At 40.2% G+C, this 17,478-nt stretch overlaps 1 protein-coding gene across 7 annotated transcripts in view; it reads left to right on the top strand.

The window, feature by feature from the left end:
- INTS9 (integrator complex subunit 9) overlaps window positions 1-17,478 on the top strand; it is an 82,317-nt gene that overhangs the window by 39,678 nt on the left and 25,161 nt on the right. For all 7 annotated transcript variants that reach the window (XM_081077283.1, XM_081077284.1, XM_081077281.1 and 4 more), the window contains 3 exons: window positions 1,209-1,295; window positions 15,892-16,012; window positions 16,814-16,948. In XM_081077283.1, the coding sequence (XP_080933409.1) occupies window positions 1,209-1,295; window positions 15,892-16,012; window positions 16,814-16,948 (343 nt within the window). The remainder of the gene's footprint in view (window positions 1-1,208; window positions 1,296-15,891; window positions 16,013-16,813; window positions 16,949-17,478) is intronic.

Genomic DNA, 17,478 nt, shown 5'->3' with positions numbered 1-17,478 from the left:
GGTGTCCATATAGATTCTTTGCTTTGGGTTCTAGTGTCTTGCCAGAAGGCCAACAAGATGAAATTACCAGCAATGAAACAATATGTCCTTGCTTTTGTGTCAAATCACATTACCTGCAGCTTGTATAGAAAACAGTAAGGGATCTGAGGAAGAGACATAGGAAAGTAAAACACTCAAGTTGATGATGGGTCAGTTTCAACGAGAGGCTAAGCTGAAAACCTGAGACTCTACCCTGAAAATGTTACAGCATGAGGATGGACACACCCAACTGTTCTCCTGAAAGCTACAACCAGAATGATAATGAGCCTGGCTCCCAGATCTGAGGATGCTGAAACTAGTACTGCTCCTGCAAGGTGAAAAGAGGAGATGACACTAGGAATAAGTAAATAAATGGAAACGAAAGGAGGTTGTTCAGCATTCAGGCAGATCCTCATATATTTATAGCCTGCCATATCTCTGTTGATTGGGAGAGGATTTAAGTCGTTATGGATCATGTCTGCTTGTGAAAGGAGCTTCACGATACTGAAAATCTGTTTCTAGCTTTTTGTTCATCCTCTAGTTATCCAGGATTCTAACAGTTCTCTGTTCCATATATCCCTTAGGGCATGCGGGTCATCGATCCAATCGAGTGAGGCATTTCTTAGATTCCCTTGGTTGTGATTCTGTTAACTGCACAGCCTGTCCTTAAAAACCTGAGTTAGGTTTTTAGGGTCCGTCCTTAGAGTGTTCTCCCATGGGGAATTTTGTTAATCCCTAAAACACACATCAAGAAAGCTTACTTTACCAGTTAAAAATGTCTGTCTGATATTACCATTTTAAAAAACCTTACCAATACCACCCCTACTGCCACCAAACTCGGGTATTTCACATTTAACTTTTTCTCCTTTTTTATTTTTACTTCTACAAAGGCAGTGATCTTCAGAGTGAGAGTTATGCCATAGGCTTATATATTTCAGTGTTTAGAGACAAGAAATATGCCAGACTTGTTTTAAAGGTGAATTAAATCATATATGTTCTGAATTTTTAACATGGACATTCAATGAGAAGGCTAGGTCTTTGTTCAACTTTGTGTAAAATGCTGCCAGCATTTATATGCAACTGAGAGAAAGGTGATTGGGTTGGGGGAAGGCAGACAAGCCCATTTCTCTTGGCTACGGTGTGAGAGCGCAGTGTTATGAGTGTTCATTACTTTTTCTATTTAAACTCAGGCTTCTCATGGAAGAGCTGGTGAATTTCATTGAACGAGTGCCCAAGGCTCAGTCTGCCTCCTTGTGGAAGAACAAGGATATTCAGCGGTGAGCAATAGGCCTGTCTCTTCCCCTTGACAGGCCTCCGAGCCTTAGGCTTTACAAAACAGCCCCATTTGTTTACTGATTTTATGCTTAAACATATGTACTGTTAGAACTAAAAAGATTCTTTTTTTCCTGTTTTATGAAAGGGTTATTATGTTTGATTCAACCAACGTACTTGAAGAGGCAGCCATGATAGGTACTGGGAGTTTTTAAAAATCAGTAAAACAGTTGGCTCTATTGTTGAGGCACTCAGGGGTAGTGTTCCCATAAATACACAGTTAAACAGGTATTACAATCTTGGATGACATGTATCAGAAGAAATGCTTGATCACAGTACTGGAGTCACTCAGAAAATGAAGAACTCTTCTCTGCCTAGGGAAGCTGCGGAGGACATTCGTTAGGAGATGACAATTTAGGTGGGTCTTGGAGGAAGAATAGGGCTTTTCCAGATAGAAAAGTTCGGGAAGTGGGGCTCCAGGCACAACATTGTAGGAGACAGTGTATGCAGGAAACAAGAGTTCAGGGTGGATTAGAGAAGGTAGAGAGGAGAAAGAAGAAACTAAAGAGGAATGTTGGAGGGACATAATGAAGAAACTGACATGTAAAGTTTGAATAGTTTCGAGAGTGAGAAGTCCATCAGTAGAGGTTTATAAGAAGGAGAATGACGAGATCACGTATTCGTTTTGGGAGAAATAACTGTAAGCAGCATGGAGGATGGATGGGAGTGCAGAGATAGGCAGCCTAAGACCAGCCATCAGACTATCCGAAACCCAGGGGAGAGAACACAGGCCTGACTTAAGGCAGTAGCAGTGAACGTGAAGAGTCTAACTTAAAAGAAATTCCTGAGACAGAATTGAAAAAACTTGGTAAGAGTTGTGTAAGAGGCCTTGAAGTTGGAATTAGAAGTGTAGCACTGCATGGAAGCCAAGGGCAAAAAGAAGTTTCCTCAAACCCAGGCTTGTCTCAGATATTGCTGAAATATCATCACATGGGATGGAGACGAGGCACTTGGCGATGGAAATCCCAGAGAGGTTAGTTTTAGTAGAGTGCTGGGGTCAGATGACAAGAGCTAAACAGAAATATAGTAGACGAGATAGAGAGGCAGCTTGGTTCTACTTCCGTGCTGTCCTGTTTAATTGGCAGCACAGGATACCAGTCAGTCTTAATGTGTCTCTGGCCCTGCCGCCTGCTGCCCTCACCTCCAGGCACCACAGGGGTCCCGGCCTGGCAGGCATGGCATCCAGAGCCTGGCATCAACACCTGCCCCGTGTCTTCCTAAGTAGAGTGTGTTCCACACACTCCTGCCTAAGTCCCCTCTTTTCCAGCTACCTTGCCACCGAGTTATCTTTCTCTCTAGGTCAGTGATTTGTTAGCCATCTGATTAGCCAAACTTTAGAATGTCTTAGTTTTGATGACTATTCTTTCTACAAAAATATGTACACTTACTTTGTTTTTATACTGTAACTGTTTCAGAGTTTGAGCATGTGAGCCTTCTGTATGCATTCCTTTCTACACATGTTATTTAACGTATGTGGCACTATTCCGTGTTTTATTTAATTTTTTAACATTATCATTTTACAGAAAACAGGCACAGAGAGGTTAGGTAACTTGCTCAAGGTCAGCCAACTAGTAAGCAGTAAAATTTGGATTCGAACCCAGGCAGTCGGGCTCTTAACCACTGTGCTCAGCCGCCTCTTGGGCACACACCCGCCTCTTGTCCCGTGTAGGTGAGCCTCCTTTTATGTGAGAGGAGGAGGAAGGATGTTTAACTGTGCACATTTTCTCCTGTGTTTCATGGATCTTTACGTGTCTGTTTCCCTGACTGGGAATATGGTGTCTGTATGGCTTCATGTTAGGGAATGTTTTCTGGGCACACACATCTGAGTCATTTGTATGTACATAAACGGCTTCCTTGATCTGCCTGCTTACCCCCTTAGCAGGGACCCCTCCCCTCCTCATTTTACACTCTTATTCTCAGCTTGATTTCCTTCTGCCCATGGCTATACATTCTTCCACTTTTCTTTCTCTTTCCCATGTGCTCACTGGACCACATCGGACCCAATTCTCTACATTTCCTTCCTTAGAAACCTTAGGACTTTGTTTTCTTTCTCCGTGGAACATGTATGCCTTGGCTTCCCTTACTTCCTCCTTTTAAATTTATACTCTTTATGATATTTATTCTGCCACAAATAATTTTGGCACACCAGAAATGGTGTTCAAAGGTCCCTGTTTCCTGACTCTCAAACCTTGGGCCAAGTCTTAAGAAGTTCCAAGTCCTTATTTTGCCTTTTCTTCTGTGACCTTGGGCAGAGTCCTTGGCAGTTTTCCTTTATGTCCCATTTTTTGTAAAATACAAGATAACTGGCTCACAAAAGAAGTGCTGTTGCATATTAGAGAGAAGTGTGAATTTAACTTCAAAGAGCAGAGTGCTAGGGAGGGGATCTGAAATTTATTTCATAAGATGCTTAGGAAATCTCCTGTTTAAAAAAAGGTGCTAGTTAAAATAAAATCTTGAATTTGCTATCTCGCCACCTGGTGGGCAAAAATCAGAGACTTTTGAAAATCAACTTGATAGAGAAATGAGAAATAACTTGCACTGTTAGAGAAAACCGTATTTCATTATTGTGTATGTCATGACCACATTTCTGATCCTGGTCAATTATTTTGTTTTGGCTTTTGAGCATGAGATGAGCCATACTTAATGAATAGAGAAAGAGAAGAGTCTAATTATTGAAAAGAATATGCTGAGGTGTTAGAGACAAACCAAGCTGTGTCCTCTTTTTCTCCTGGATAAACTCAGCATAAATATTAGAAGTGGTGGGAGAATTTGAAGAGCTGTTTTGTAGTTGATGTCAGGCAAAAGAGTTCTTTCGAAATAGTCACCTAGAATTTAACCCTGGGCCAGAATACTAAAAGTGTTTCATTTGGACAGCGTTTATGCTAAAGGATTTAGGTCACTTGAAAATTTTTCTCCGTCACAAGCCAGTTGATCTCTAAGGTCCCAAAGTACTGTGGCATATGATACTGAGAAATACTGCTGGCTAGTACATTGACATTTTTCCCAAGTGTCTTTTGTTGTTGTTGTTGTTGATTTGTTTCTTTAATTCCTGCACTCCCCTTATCCAGTCCCTGTAAAGCAGGGGTCGCAAACTCACAGATGCCTGCAGGGATGAGAAAGTATAGGAGTCAGACGGGTGACTGGGAGCTGTGGGCCAGAGACCACACCCTCTGACGGGGCAGCTAACAGTAGTTTTAGCAGATTGTGGCCATATGGGCATGTGAGCCCACAACTGCCAGATCTGCCTTTTTTTTTTTTTTTAAAGAGAAGCTCAAAATTTGGATGTTTTAAATGTGATTTTTAAAATCTTTCCAAAATGTTGGCTCATACATTAAAATAAAATCCTGTATGATCCAAGTAAAATCACCTCTGTGAGTTGGATTTGAGGTTCGAGCCCCAGTTTTTGACTTATACTTAAATCTTATACAGGCAATCGCTTGGTTAAGTGCCTAGAATTAATGCATCTTAGTAGCTTAAGTTACTAATAAAACCATCAACTAAAGAAAACAATAAATTAAAATCTTTCCAATTCGTCAGTCAAAGGAGTCTGACAAATTCCCTTAAATCATTTCCCTTAAATTGTAGTTTGAATTAGCATTTGATTTAGTATTAGTATGTATACCAAAAAAAAAAAACTATTACTCTTGCTTTTTGGCAGCTGTCTGACTCCCTGCCTCACTTGACATTGCTCCTTGAGATTTATTTAGAAGTTAGCCATCCTTCTTGCTCATTTTGACGTTGCAGTTTACTCTTCTTGAAAAAAAAGATTTTGAAGGGTAGGAAAAGGAGAAGCCCTTGCAATATAATTTTTCAGTCTCTGACTTTTTCATACTCACTTCAAAGTTTAGATTTTTTAATGGGAAAATTCAAAGCAAAATATTTCATTTAGAAACTAACCCGCCCTCTTGTGTTTTTTATTTAAGGCTAGCATTTTTTTGTATACGTGGTAAGACTAGAAACCTGCAATTATAAGGAAGGATATCGTCATAATCCTCACAAGCAGTAAAGAATGATGCATTGATATATTCCTGGCTGAAATGTTCTGGCAGTTTTCAGTGCTCAGAGCTTAAAATGTGGGTTCATACCTTACAGAAGATATAAAAGGAAAAACAAGAATGCCGTAGTTGAAGTTCCTCTGCTCTGACACTCCTTGGGTATTTATAGAGTAATCAGGTCTAACTATCTAGTAGGAAGAAAATTAAAGCTATGACTTAGACGTCAAATAGACTAGTATTTGAATTTCAGATCTGCTTCTTAGTAGCTACAGCAATTTATTTCTTCTAGGCTCTGTTTCCTAGGAATAATATGAGCAACTTCACAGTGTTGTTGGGAGAATTAAATGAGTAATATGAGTAAAGTCTTTTTTTTATGGTGCCAGGCACATAGTAGGTGCTCAGTAAACACCTTTGTCCTTATCCCCATTCATGATACACTTGGCTTCACATAACCCCCTTTTAGTAACGAGAACACATCTGCCTCCCACAGCCTAATTTGTCTTTAAACGCTGCCTCTCCTGATGAAGCAACGTAGGATAGTAGAAGGGAAACCATTTTCTCATCCCACAATTGCCTGTAGTTATTTAGCATTGTCATTCTGTTTCTGTGACTCAATCTCTTTTCTGTAAAATAAGAGAATTGAATTAAATTGTCTCTGAGTTCACTTCTGTTAGAGTTTTTAAAGCTGGGGGTGGGGGCTCCTTAAGCAGATCCTCACCCAGTGGCAGTTCTTTGATGGCATCTTCACAGCTTGTTCTTCAGCTTTGCAGTTCCAGAAACTTAATCATTTCATTTCACTCAGAGTGAATTAGCCTCTGAGGGACTGGTTCAGGCTACCCAAACTCCCGGGATATTGACTGACCAACAAAAATTCCATTTAATTACTTTATACTGAGACGTCCGCCTGGCTCCAGAATTAGAATGGTTTGTCTCTCTAGGACACTGTTCTGATCAGCATGTCCACTTAAGAGATCAAATTATAGATAAAGAGTTTGTTTTGATGAGCACAGAATTAAAGCAAAGACAGTTTAGGTACTCTCAAGAATTGTTTTTAGTGTGCTGTGGTAGTCTAAGCCATTGCTTTTGTCATTTTCAGAAACAAATTGATCTAAAACAAAACTCGGGGATCATAATCTAGTTTCAGGCTGATATTGAGGAATGCTAATATTGAGGAACTCTCTGCTAACTTCCACTCCTCCCACCCACACTATGTTAAGCAGTTTGCTGTGATGAGAGGAAAACAACTTTTCTGCTGCTGATATTCTTTGTATTCTTCTCTTACTTTCATTTTGTTCATTCATCAAACTCTGAGAAAAAGCCCAACCATTGTCTTACTTGTAAGCTTTTATGCTAAAAGTCTTCCTTTTTCACAAAAATATGTGATCTTGTGCTGCTTGTGTTGGTGCCATGGAAGAAGAGAGACAGCTGGGTTCTGGCTTGAGGTCATAGCACTGGGAAAAAGTTTACTAAGCACTCAAGTGATAAGAACAAAACAAAACAATGAACTCTTTTAGAAACTACTTATGAAACATTTAGACTCTGAGAGTTTGACTGATAAAATAGAAAGCCAGAAAAAAGAGAAGTAGTTCCCGCTGGGTTTCCTTATCTGACTTATCATTAATCAGCCAATAATCCTAATGGCTTTGAATGGCTCTGTAAATGCCTCTCTATGAGAATGTCCTCAAGGAAGCACGAGGAGAGTTTTAGGGAAAGCTAAGTTACAAGAAGTTAGGAACTAGAGGAAGAGATGACAAAGCGACCAGCGAAAGAGTAAATAAAAGGGTGTTATGTTAGCAAAAGGAATTTGTGGGTAATAATATGGCATTCAGAGAACACCAAACTTCTTTGTTGATGAAGTAGTAAGTGCCTGGCATTACAGTCAGTGTGGAGCGAAATGCCCAACAAAGTTGAAGACAGTCACTGTACTAAAGGAGCTTGGCTCACACAACCCCCGTTCAGTAACTGGGACACATCTGCCTTCCACAGCCTAACATCTTTAGACTCAAGCAAAGATTAGGTACCAAGTGACAAGACTTGAGGCTGGGCTTGGCAGATTAGGTAGAGTTTGAATGAGGAAAGAGATGATTCTGAAAGAAGGGAGCGTGTGGCCAGTTAGCTCAGTTGGTTAGAGCACAGGGCTCTTAAGGTTGCCAGTTCGATCCCACATGGGCCACTGTAAGCTGTGCCCTCCATAATTAGATTGAAACAACTAGTACTTAGAGCTGATGGGTGCTGGGAAAACACACTTAAATAAATAAAAGTTAAAAAAATAAATAAGAGGGAGCAGTATGGGTAAAACCTAGCGTGATTGGGAGGTGACTGGCTAGTGAAAATAACCCGGGGCACAGCAGGAAGGAGAGAAAAGAATTGAAAGTTCACATTATACAAAAGAAGAATGAAACTTTGTGCTTTTGAAAATATCAGCAGTACATTTGACTAATTTCTCATTTAAGTCTTTTGTCTGTCTAGCTAATGGAAAATTAACCAAATTCTTCATTTGTGAAAATAATAGTCACCAAACGTATATGAAAAAGGAAAACTCCTAGACATTTTCAAATAGAGGAATGACAAATACTTAGTTTTAGATCTGAAAGGTGTCGTCAGTATGTAAGCTACCAGAATCAGGTACCCAAAGAATTTAAGGGTGAGGGGGAATTAATATGCACTAAATATCATAAAATATTTACCTATTAATATATATTTTATTGCTCATTTGCTGTAGTGCTCACAACAATCTGGGAGGGAAGTAGTTTACCCTGATTTTAGAAATATGGAGGAAAAAAAATTAATTGCTCAATATTGCAACTGGAAGAAGGAAAAATCAATGTTAAATTGGATATGAAGATAAGCTTTCCACAAAAATTCTGTACAATTCAAGTTTATAAAAATGTCATTGAGGAGACCTGAGAAAGGCTCAAACATAGTGAAGGTATTACAACACTGCCTCTGTACTAGCACAAGGCCAGAAAATTTTACAATTTATTAGTAACCCTGGGTCACCTGGGTCTCCTGGAGGCTGCGGTTACCTCAGGCTCCGCTGGGAAGGATCCCCTACCTGGCTCACTCGTGTGGTCGCTGGCAGGATGCAGGGGGATGCAGGGACTTTGGACTGAAACGTCCCCCAGGCCTCCCTGCAGAGCATCTGCAACATGGCGGCCGATGAGATCCAAGCTCGCAAGCAGGAGGGCGAAAGAGTGGGCAACATGAAAGTCTTTTGTCACCTCATCTTAGAAGTGACATCCTATTGCTTTTGTCCTGTCCTCTTCAATAGAAGCAAGACTTTATGTCCCGGACACATTCAGGGGAAGGGGATAACACAAGGGGGGCTCCCGGCGGCCAGGTTCCTTGGGAGCCGTGTCAGAAACTGCTGCCATGAAACCATAACCTGAGCAGGTCAGACCGGAGACCAGAGTCGCTGGGACCTTCTTAGCCTCCATCTTAGTCTCACTGGTCGGTTCCTCCTTAATGTGTCCAGCACCTCTCACAGTCCTAGGGCTCAGCTCTGCCCAAACTTACTGCTCTTCTTCAGGGAGGGCTCGTGAATGAAGGATTCGCTGCTTCCTGCTTTTCCTGGGGTAACAAGTGAACAGACATTTTGTCTTTTGAGTCTTTATGTTGAGCACCGTGCTCAAGGCTAAAGCTATAAAAATGGAAAAGATACTACCATGTGATATAATGGGGTCCAAAGATATATGTTATTGTTTTTGTTATTGAGAGTATTTAACAAGACACTCTCCACCCACCCCAAAAGTACTCTACTAAGCTGATTATTAAAAAATCAGTATAGTCAAATGCTTCTGCATAAACAAATGCCTTCTTCAGTTTCTCTGGAACATAAGTTTATGATTTCTATGCCATTTACCCTGAAGGGGGAAATGGGAAAAGATCTGAGCTGAAACATACCTGAATTTTTCACAAGTCTTTTGTTTTGCTTAAGGAAATTATTTCCCTACCCAAAACACTCCAGTAATTTCTCTAGAAACAGGTTCTGGTCTCTTGAGGACAAAAGTAGTAAATGCTTCACATCTTCAGTCTTCCCTCTTTCCCTTACTCAGGGCTCAGCACATCTGCTAGCTTACCCTGGAGGCTGAATATATCTCCAGCAGAGAGTGGGAGCATGCACGTAACCAAGTTACTCCTTTCGAGAGACTGCTCCAGATTTTAATCTGCTTCATTTCCACAGGGCGTTGTCCTGGGTGGGAAGAGGAGGGGACGCTGAGGAGGGCCGTCAGGGGAAGAAGGTAAAGCGCAGGTGGTGTTTTAGGTAATGGCAATACCAGTTGTCAAGGGACGGGAAGGAAGCCAGAGTGAAGAAAGCAGGCCTCACCTCGCCTGTGCATGGCTTTGTATTTAGCTCACCCCGTGAGAGAGGTGGCTCCATTGCAGGGCCTTGGCAAAGCTGAGGGCACCATAAAATAAATTCCATGGGGTTGAGAGATGCAGTTGGGCTGCAAGTGTTATCTGTTAAACAATGGCACTCTCTGGCCACTCCCCTGATAGCGTTCCAGCTCGGGCATCAAGTTAAGAAACCCTTTCACCCCTACTCAACCCAACACGAGAAGTCTATTTTTTATGAAGGGCAGCCCTAGGAGGTGCACGCCACGGGGCAATCTGATCCTGAGGAATTGAAAGGAGGAGCTAACTAACGCAGGGGAGTCGCTTGGGTTCTTCCTGGAGACCCTCTAGAGTAGTGCTTGGGCCACTCGAGTTCATTGTCATTGCTACTCATGAAAATAAATCAACCTGGGTTGAAGGTCACTACAGTATTGTTGGCAGATCCGTATGCTCCTGGGGCTGTGATGGCTGTGTATGTTGGGGAGGGTTGGAGACCGTCTTATTTCAGCATCAGTGCTGTGCCAGATGCATGCGTTGTATCGTTCACCCTTGCAGTACAGCTCTAAAAGAAAGGTGACGTTCTCCCTGTCTTGCCAATGAGGAAACTGAGGCTGAGGTCAAGAGGTAGCGGAGAGGAAGAGGTCTGTCTTTTGCATGTCACAGCCTCTAGGAGAAACCTCTCCCTCCTCAAAGTGCTTGGCAGAGTTCCAGGGGAGCGGAGGGAGGAGAGCAGCAGGAGCAGCACCCTCTCCCAGCAGCCTCTCCAGGGGTGCTTCTGTTCCACTTCCCTGTCTCCGTACTCAGAGTCAGGACGTCTTCCCAAACTGCCTAGAGGACGTGCTCCTGGCCTTGCCTAGTGGTACAAGACTGAGAAAAAGCCACAAGTGGTCTGTTTCAAAGCAAAAGGAAGTCTTGTCCACAAAAATGTGAAGACGATGATGGGGAAGGTTACAAGCTTGAGGGAGCCTGGTGCTCGGAGAGCTGTTTATAGCTCAGTATATAGGATGTAAAATACAGAATAAAGAAGAAAGTTATAAAGTCAGGCGAAGAGCCTTGGATTTTATCCTGAGTGTAATGGAGAGGCATTAAAGTGGGCGAGGGGAAGGTGGGTGTGGATGTGTTAAGATTTGTATTTTTTTAATACATTTAGGCCCTTTTATAAAGGAAGGCACATTTGCAGGCATGGGTGAGTCATGGTTTTTGACATCTCTTCTATTGCCTTGTATTGATGTAAAATCTTTTTCAGACTTCAGCTCCTTGGGAGCAGTGGCCTTTAAGTTGTGCCTGTTGTATCCTTTACAAAACTTAAATGCTATGGCCATGGTCAGGGCTAAGTAAAGTAGTTATTGAATACGTACTGTAAAAGCTAAAGCGATCCAATATATGTAGGACAGATAAGTGAAATAAAATCTTCATGTGTCTGTTTATGCAGAGGTAAAAAGAAGGATGATTGATATTTTGTCACTGGAGAAGCAGGTGAAGGGAATGGAAACAAGAGCTCTGCTATTTCGGCTAACTCTCTATTCAGTATTTTCCATTATTATGGTGCATAAATGCAGTTCACAGGCCGTTGTTAGAGCTCTTTTTTTCTTCTTGCACAACTTTTTGTTTTCCCTTGAGTTAGTAATTGTCTCGTTTCCTTATTTGCTTAGTTTCCCATGTACTTATTCCTAATTTATTTCTAAGCCTCTGCCCCTTGTATATATATCTCTAAGTGTTCTGACAATTTTATCTTCTTAAAAAATCCCCTCGCAGAGCCTTCTCTCTTCCTCTAGTGTGACTTCAGCTGCTCTTCCGCCCGCTGCACAGCTCTTAGGTTGGGATTTTCTTCATCATCATCCTGAACATTTCTGCACCTCTTTCTTCTGTTAGAAGTTCTGTTTTCTGGGTCCTTTTTCTTCTTGTTGTCTACACCTTCACTTTGCAGAGCACATGCTCCAATAACTTCCTGAGAAAGACGTGCATGGGAAGTACATTTTCTGAGACCTTACACGTCTAAAAGGCCTTTCTTCTACCCCGACACTGATAGAAATGAAGATTAGATAAGACTTTTTTCCTAGAATTTTGAAAGCATTGCTCTATTTTCTTCTTCTAGCTCCCAGAAATGCTACTGAAAAGCCCAATGCTGTTGAGTCTAGATTTTTGGTGGGAATCCTGTTTATTCCTCTGTGGAAACTTTTAGGGTCTTCTCTTTGTTTTTGTCAGTTTATGATGATACATTTTTACTAAAGGACGGTTTTCCTTCTTGTGCTGGGTACTTAGTGGGCCCTTTCAATTTAGAACGGGATGGCAGCTATGGCCACGCTCCTGTTCTGAGGGCCACATCTGGCTCTCCACTGTTTTTATAGAGTTTTATTGGCACACTCATTCATTTATTTTGTCTGTGTCATTACAGAGACTGTATGGTCTGCAAGGCTTAAAATATCTGTGGCCCTTTATAGAAAATGTTTGCTGACCCCTGATCTGGAAAATCAAGAACTTCAATTCTGGTTTTAAATGAAATATTTTCCCCTTATTTTTAAAGTTTTCTTCCTCATTTTTTGCGTTCTTTCTGGAACTCTTGTTATTTAGATGTTGAACCTCCCAGACTGGCACTCAGATATTTTTCTCTCCTCTTTTCCATCTCTGTTTTTATTTGTTCTTTTGTCTGGGATAATCTTTTAACTTTATCACCCAACCTCTCTATGAGTTTTTCAGTTCTGCTATCAAATTTCTTATTTTGGCATAAACTGTTCTATTTTTTAAATTAAGCCTTTTGTTATAATATAAAACACAGATACCAACACACACAAAAAACTAATACATATAGTTAATAAATTATTATACAGCAACTACCCTTATAAATACTGCCTAGGTTAAAAGATAGAAAATTTCCGGTAACTCAAAAGCCCCTCTCTGTGCCCCAATCTAGTCACAACCCCCTCTGAAACATGTTTCGTGGATTACAACACACAGCAATATTGTCCTTTTTGCAGCTCAGATTGTCCCATCTTTGGCAGTGAAAACATTTCACGTCATCCACGGCATCCTTTTACTGTGACCTTTTGTAGTCTTTGATTGTTTTGGTTTTTTTGTTTTGCTTGTTATTGTTTTGTTGTTGTTGTTTTGCTATGTGGTGTGGCAGGATGTTTAAGACTCCTCTTGTACATTCCCTGTCCTAAATCTGGAATCACCCATTTGTGCAAGAAACTCTGGATTCTTTTACTGGGAAATGGAACTTGAAGCTTCTGTTTGGTTGCCAGTAATGGTCATTGCTACTGGGTTGATCGTTGTTTCTAGGCCTCTCTGGAGGGCAGAGCATGTATATTTTCCTTGCGTTTAAAAAATATATTTTTTATTGTATGTCGTCAGAAACTATAACCATTGCATATCATTCTCTCTCCTTTTTAACCTTCACTTGGTGTTACTTCTACAAGTAACTCTGTATTTAATACCCACTACCAACCCATATGTTGATGTTCCTCTCACTTTGCTTGTCTGAAGCTCATTCTTCAAAAGAAATCTGTGGATGGGATCACCAGAACAATATACCCTGAGTTCTCGCAGGTTAATAACAGTTTATCTGTGCTCTATGACCTTGAAAGTCAATGTTACTAGATGTCTAATCCTTAGCTTGCATTTTCTTTCTTTGAGTGTCTTAAATATGTTATTCTATTTTCTTCTAGTAAAATGCATTGCTGTTAAACTCTGATCGAATTTAACTTTATTTTTCTCGTAAGTCACTTGCCCCTTTTGCCCACATGCCCAAAGATGTGTTTGTCTGTTTTCTGTATAGTCTAAATATTTTTCCCATAATACATCGTGTGTTAATTCTTCTGGGCCAGTATTCTCAGGCATACGGTGTGTTCTTATCGTGTGTCGTTTCAAGCCTTTTTTAAATTTTAGCAATTATGGTTTTTGTTACTTGTTCTGTTGCTTTGCTTGGGTTTCTGTTAGGGAATCCTATTGTCTGGATGTTGAATCTTCCTCGGCTGTCTTCAGGCCACTTGGCCACTTTCTTTCAAATTCTTTTTATCTCTTCATTTCTTTTTAGCATTCAATTTTTCCTTCCTATATTTTATTTAACAGCATTATCTGTTGTATTTATTCACTCGTGTGTTTCTATTAGTTCAGTCTTCATTTCTGAATTTTTAAAAAATTTCTAATTCTTTGAATTCTAGCACCTCATTTTTAAGCTTTTCTTATTTTTCGTTTATGTGGGTCTCTCACCTCTTGTATAACTTTTTTAGTGTTTTTAGCTCACTTTAAAATCTTGATACGTTTTGTTGGCATGCTTTCACTGTCTACCTGCTATCATATTTTTATTCCCAAGAGCTCTTTTTATTCTCTAATGCTTCACCTTTTTTAGTAGAAGAATCTTCTCATTTCCTAAATAGCTTATCTTATTTATCTCTCTAAGGATAGTAATGATATTATATTCTACCTGCCTCATTTACTTTCTCTCATTTTCTTTCCTCCTCCTCCATTTGTTTTGGCCTTTATTGTTTCAGATACTTTCCTCAAATGTATCATAATCCTTGGTTATTGACACATGTTTAAGAGTTAGACAGTTTTTTAAAAAACTGATTAAAATGTCTGTGTGCTATACGTAGGTCTTGTTGAAATCAAACCATAATGTAATCTGGTTCAGCAATTTCATTGTGAAACCCCAGTGTATCTTTTAGTTGAGTTTTTTCCTTGGTGCTGATCAAAATTTTCAGAGAAGTTTCTTTCAGTATCGTAACCTGGAGGGTATAAGCCTAACTGAAAGTGTTCAGGGAGTCATATGAGCAGAACATTTTTACTGTCAGTATATAAATTTTTGCTTAAGAAAGCTGCCTCTAGCTGTTGATGATTTTCCCTAGTCCAGACTCTTATTTTCACTCTCTCCAGAGAATAACCTCTGGTAATGGTCCTGGGATGGCAAGGGGCAATTGCTGAGCTATATGGAACAGGTGAGGAGAACTGGAAGGTTCTATTTCTTAATCAGTTTTGTCAACAAATCCTCCTGTTTTAGGCCCACCTTCAACTTCACTTCAGTCATGCCTATTGTTTCTGGTTGCTGAGCTTTGTGTGGGTTCTGCAGTATAAATTAAGTTACTTGAATTGGACTTTCCTGGGTCTGCTGTCAGTCATCACTTATCCTTCTGCTTTCCACTTTTCTAAAATGCTATTGCTCTTGTCTCTTCTCTCATCCTCTTTGTCGTGTGTGTGTGTGTGTGTGTGTGTGTGTGTGTGTGTGTGTGAAGCCCTTTACGATATTGTTCAGTAATATTTCAGGAAAGAGCAGAGCTAATGTATGTATTCAATTCACCAGAAGTCTTTTCACCTTTATTATATTGTACAGAGAATCTCAGGGAAGTTACTTTTCTGGTCTGTTCTTGATTATGTTAAAACAAATGATAAAATGTTTTTTTACGACACATTGTTTATTTGTTTGTTTGTTTGTTTGTTTTAATAGATGCTCCTAATGCTGGTCTGAAAAGTCACAAATCATGTTTTACTTTCCCCTTTTATGCCAAGCCTTTTCTATGTTTAACCCAGTCCATTTCTATAGCTTTGTGGGCCCATTCTTTTGTGAACAGGGAAGAGAATGTGAGATGTCATAAAGAAATGCTCTATATTAAGATGTATGTGATTAAACCCTAGAACAAACACTAAGGAATAACTTTTAAAAAATAGTGAAAAATCATGAAAAAACTTAGGAGGCTACCTCAGAAAATATTCATTAACTATTAAAAAAAAGTAGTAAAGGAGGAATAAAGGAACAAAAAAGACATGAGACATACAGAAAACAAAAATTAAATTGGTAGACATAAGCCATCTATATCAATAATATAATTAAATATTAATGGCTTAAACAGTCCAATCCAATAACAAATTATCAGACTAGGTTTTAGAAAAAGATCCAGCTATATGCTGGATAAACAAAATAGAGACTAGGAAAGCAATCCAGAAAAATCAGTGAAACCAAAAGTTGGTTCTTTGAAAAGATCAACAAAATGGACAAACCTTTACCTAGACTGACCAAGAGACAGAGAGAGAAGACTTAAATTACTAGCACCAGAAATGAAAGGGGGGGCAGTCCAATCAAGTTTACAGAAATAAAAGTGATTTCAGAAGAATCCCGTGAACAATTATATGCCAGTAAATTGGACAACTTGGGCAAAATGGACAAGTTACTTGAAAGGAATCCTGCATGATGTGACTTGACATTGTGATGCATTTACAGGCTGCTGCCTTCTCCCCTCAAGGATGCGGTGGACGTATCCACCTGGAGAAGATGCTATACAATGCAAGAGGTGAACTCCGCCCTTAGTAAAATCCAGCTGGTGGGATACTCTCAGAAAATTGTGAGTGTTGAGAAGATTTTAAGAGATTACTGAATGCTTTCGATATATATTGTTTTTTTGGTTGCTGTTTTGATAAGATCCCATAGTTCCCTTTCATAAGCCATTCAGTCACTAGAATCTTGTACTAGTGCACGGTGAAAGGACAGAGCGTGTGTTCTTTTCCTCCATTGCTTCCAAGTTCTTACTGATGCTAGTTCCTAACCCTTACTTTCCCCATCACTAGCTAGTATTTGATTGATCAGCATTTTATGAGTCAGGAGAAAAGCGTCTCATTCTGTTCACTTTAGATTACTGGGTGCTATTTTGCAGATTTGGGGCAAATGAGATAGGAAATGGAGAACGTAAAAGAGAGCAAGAGGCAATTTGGCGAGCATAACTTTTGAGCTCTAACCTGATAATGATTAAGGGCTCCCATTTCTGTTAACTTGTACCCAGAGCCACTCAGTACAGAAGAACCATAACATTAACATCTAACCTGAAAAGAAAAAGGAAACTGACGTATCTGTCTCAGTTTATTTGGTAATGTATCATCTCCGCCTTTTCATGAGTGAGGCGTGGGTGCCTGGTGACGTGGATGGGCTGAAACTCAGAGGTGACAAGTAAAGTCTGTAGGATTGCTTTCTGTGTCAGCCCCCCGGTCTCCAGCATCTTTCTGTTTTCCTGTAAGCTTTCTGGTTTACTTTAAAATAGTTTCTGTTTCTAAGTGGAGAAGAGTATTTCTGTTGTTTTTTTCCTACAGACTCGTGGCGTGGCTGCATTGCTGCAAGCTCATCACACATTCTTCCTGTGGTTCTTTTCTAGGAGCTTTTTGGTGCCGTGCAGGTGACTCCTCTAAGCTCTGGCTACGCCCTCGGAAGCTCCAACTGGATCATCCAGTCCCATTATGAGAAAGTGTCTTACGTCTCTGGGTCCTCTTTGCTTACCACACACCCCCAGGTAACTCCGAATTCTCTCTTAACAATTCAGCTTTTTGGTTGTTTAACCCAAATTCAGAATATAAGGAGAGCAGCATCCGCTGCTTTTAAACCTTCCAAATTAAATTTGGTTTCTACAGACACTTTTTTTTTCAATTGTAGGAAGAGCACTTACCATGAGATCTACCCTCTTAATAAGCTTTTAGCTGTATAAGGCATTATTGGTGATTGTAGGTACCATGTTGTACAGTAGAGTTTATTCATCTTGCTGAACTGAAACTGTATGTTCTACTGATACTCTTTATCCAAGTTTAGATTATTCATGCCCCAACATTAAGGATTGTAAGGTCCTCTGTAAGATCCTGCTGCCTCTAGGGTCACCTCTAGGATTCTGAGATTTCCCAACACTTCTAAGAATCATAGCCTGAATGTAGAACAGAGGTGGACACCTGTTTGCTCAGCAAATGTTAATTGCTTAATATTTAGTAAGGGCCTACTATGTGTCCAGCACTCCTCTAGGTGTTAGAAATCCAGTGGTGACCCACAGGTCAA

This window comes from Rhinolophus hipposideros, assembly GCF_964194185.1.
Source record: "Rhinolophus hipposideros genome assembly, chromosome: 16".
Lineage (NCBI taxonomy): Eukaryota > Metazoa > Chordata > Mammalia > Chiroptera > Rhinolophidae > Rhinolophus > Rhinolophus hipposideros.
Note: the sequence above shows the minus strand (reverse complement) of the source record. Positions and strands in the feature narration are given on the sequence as shown.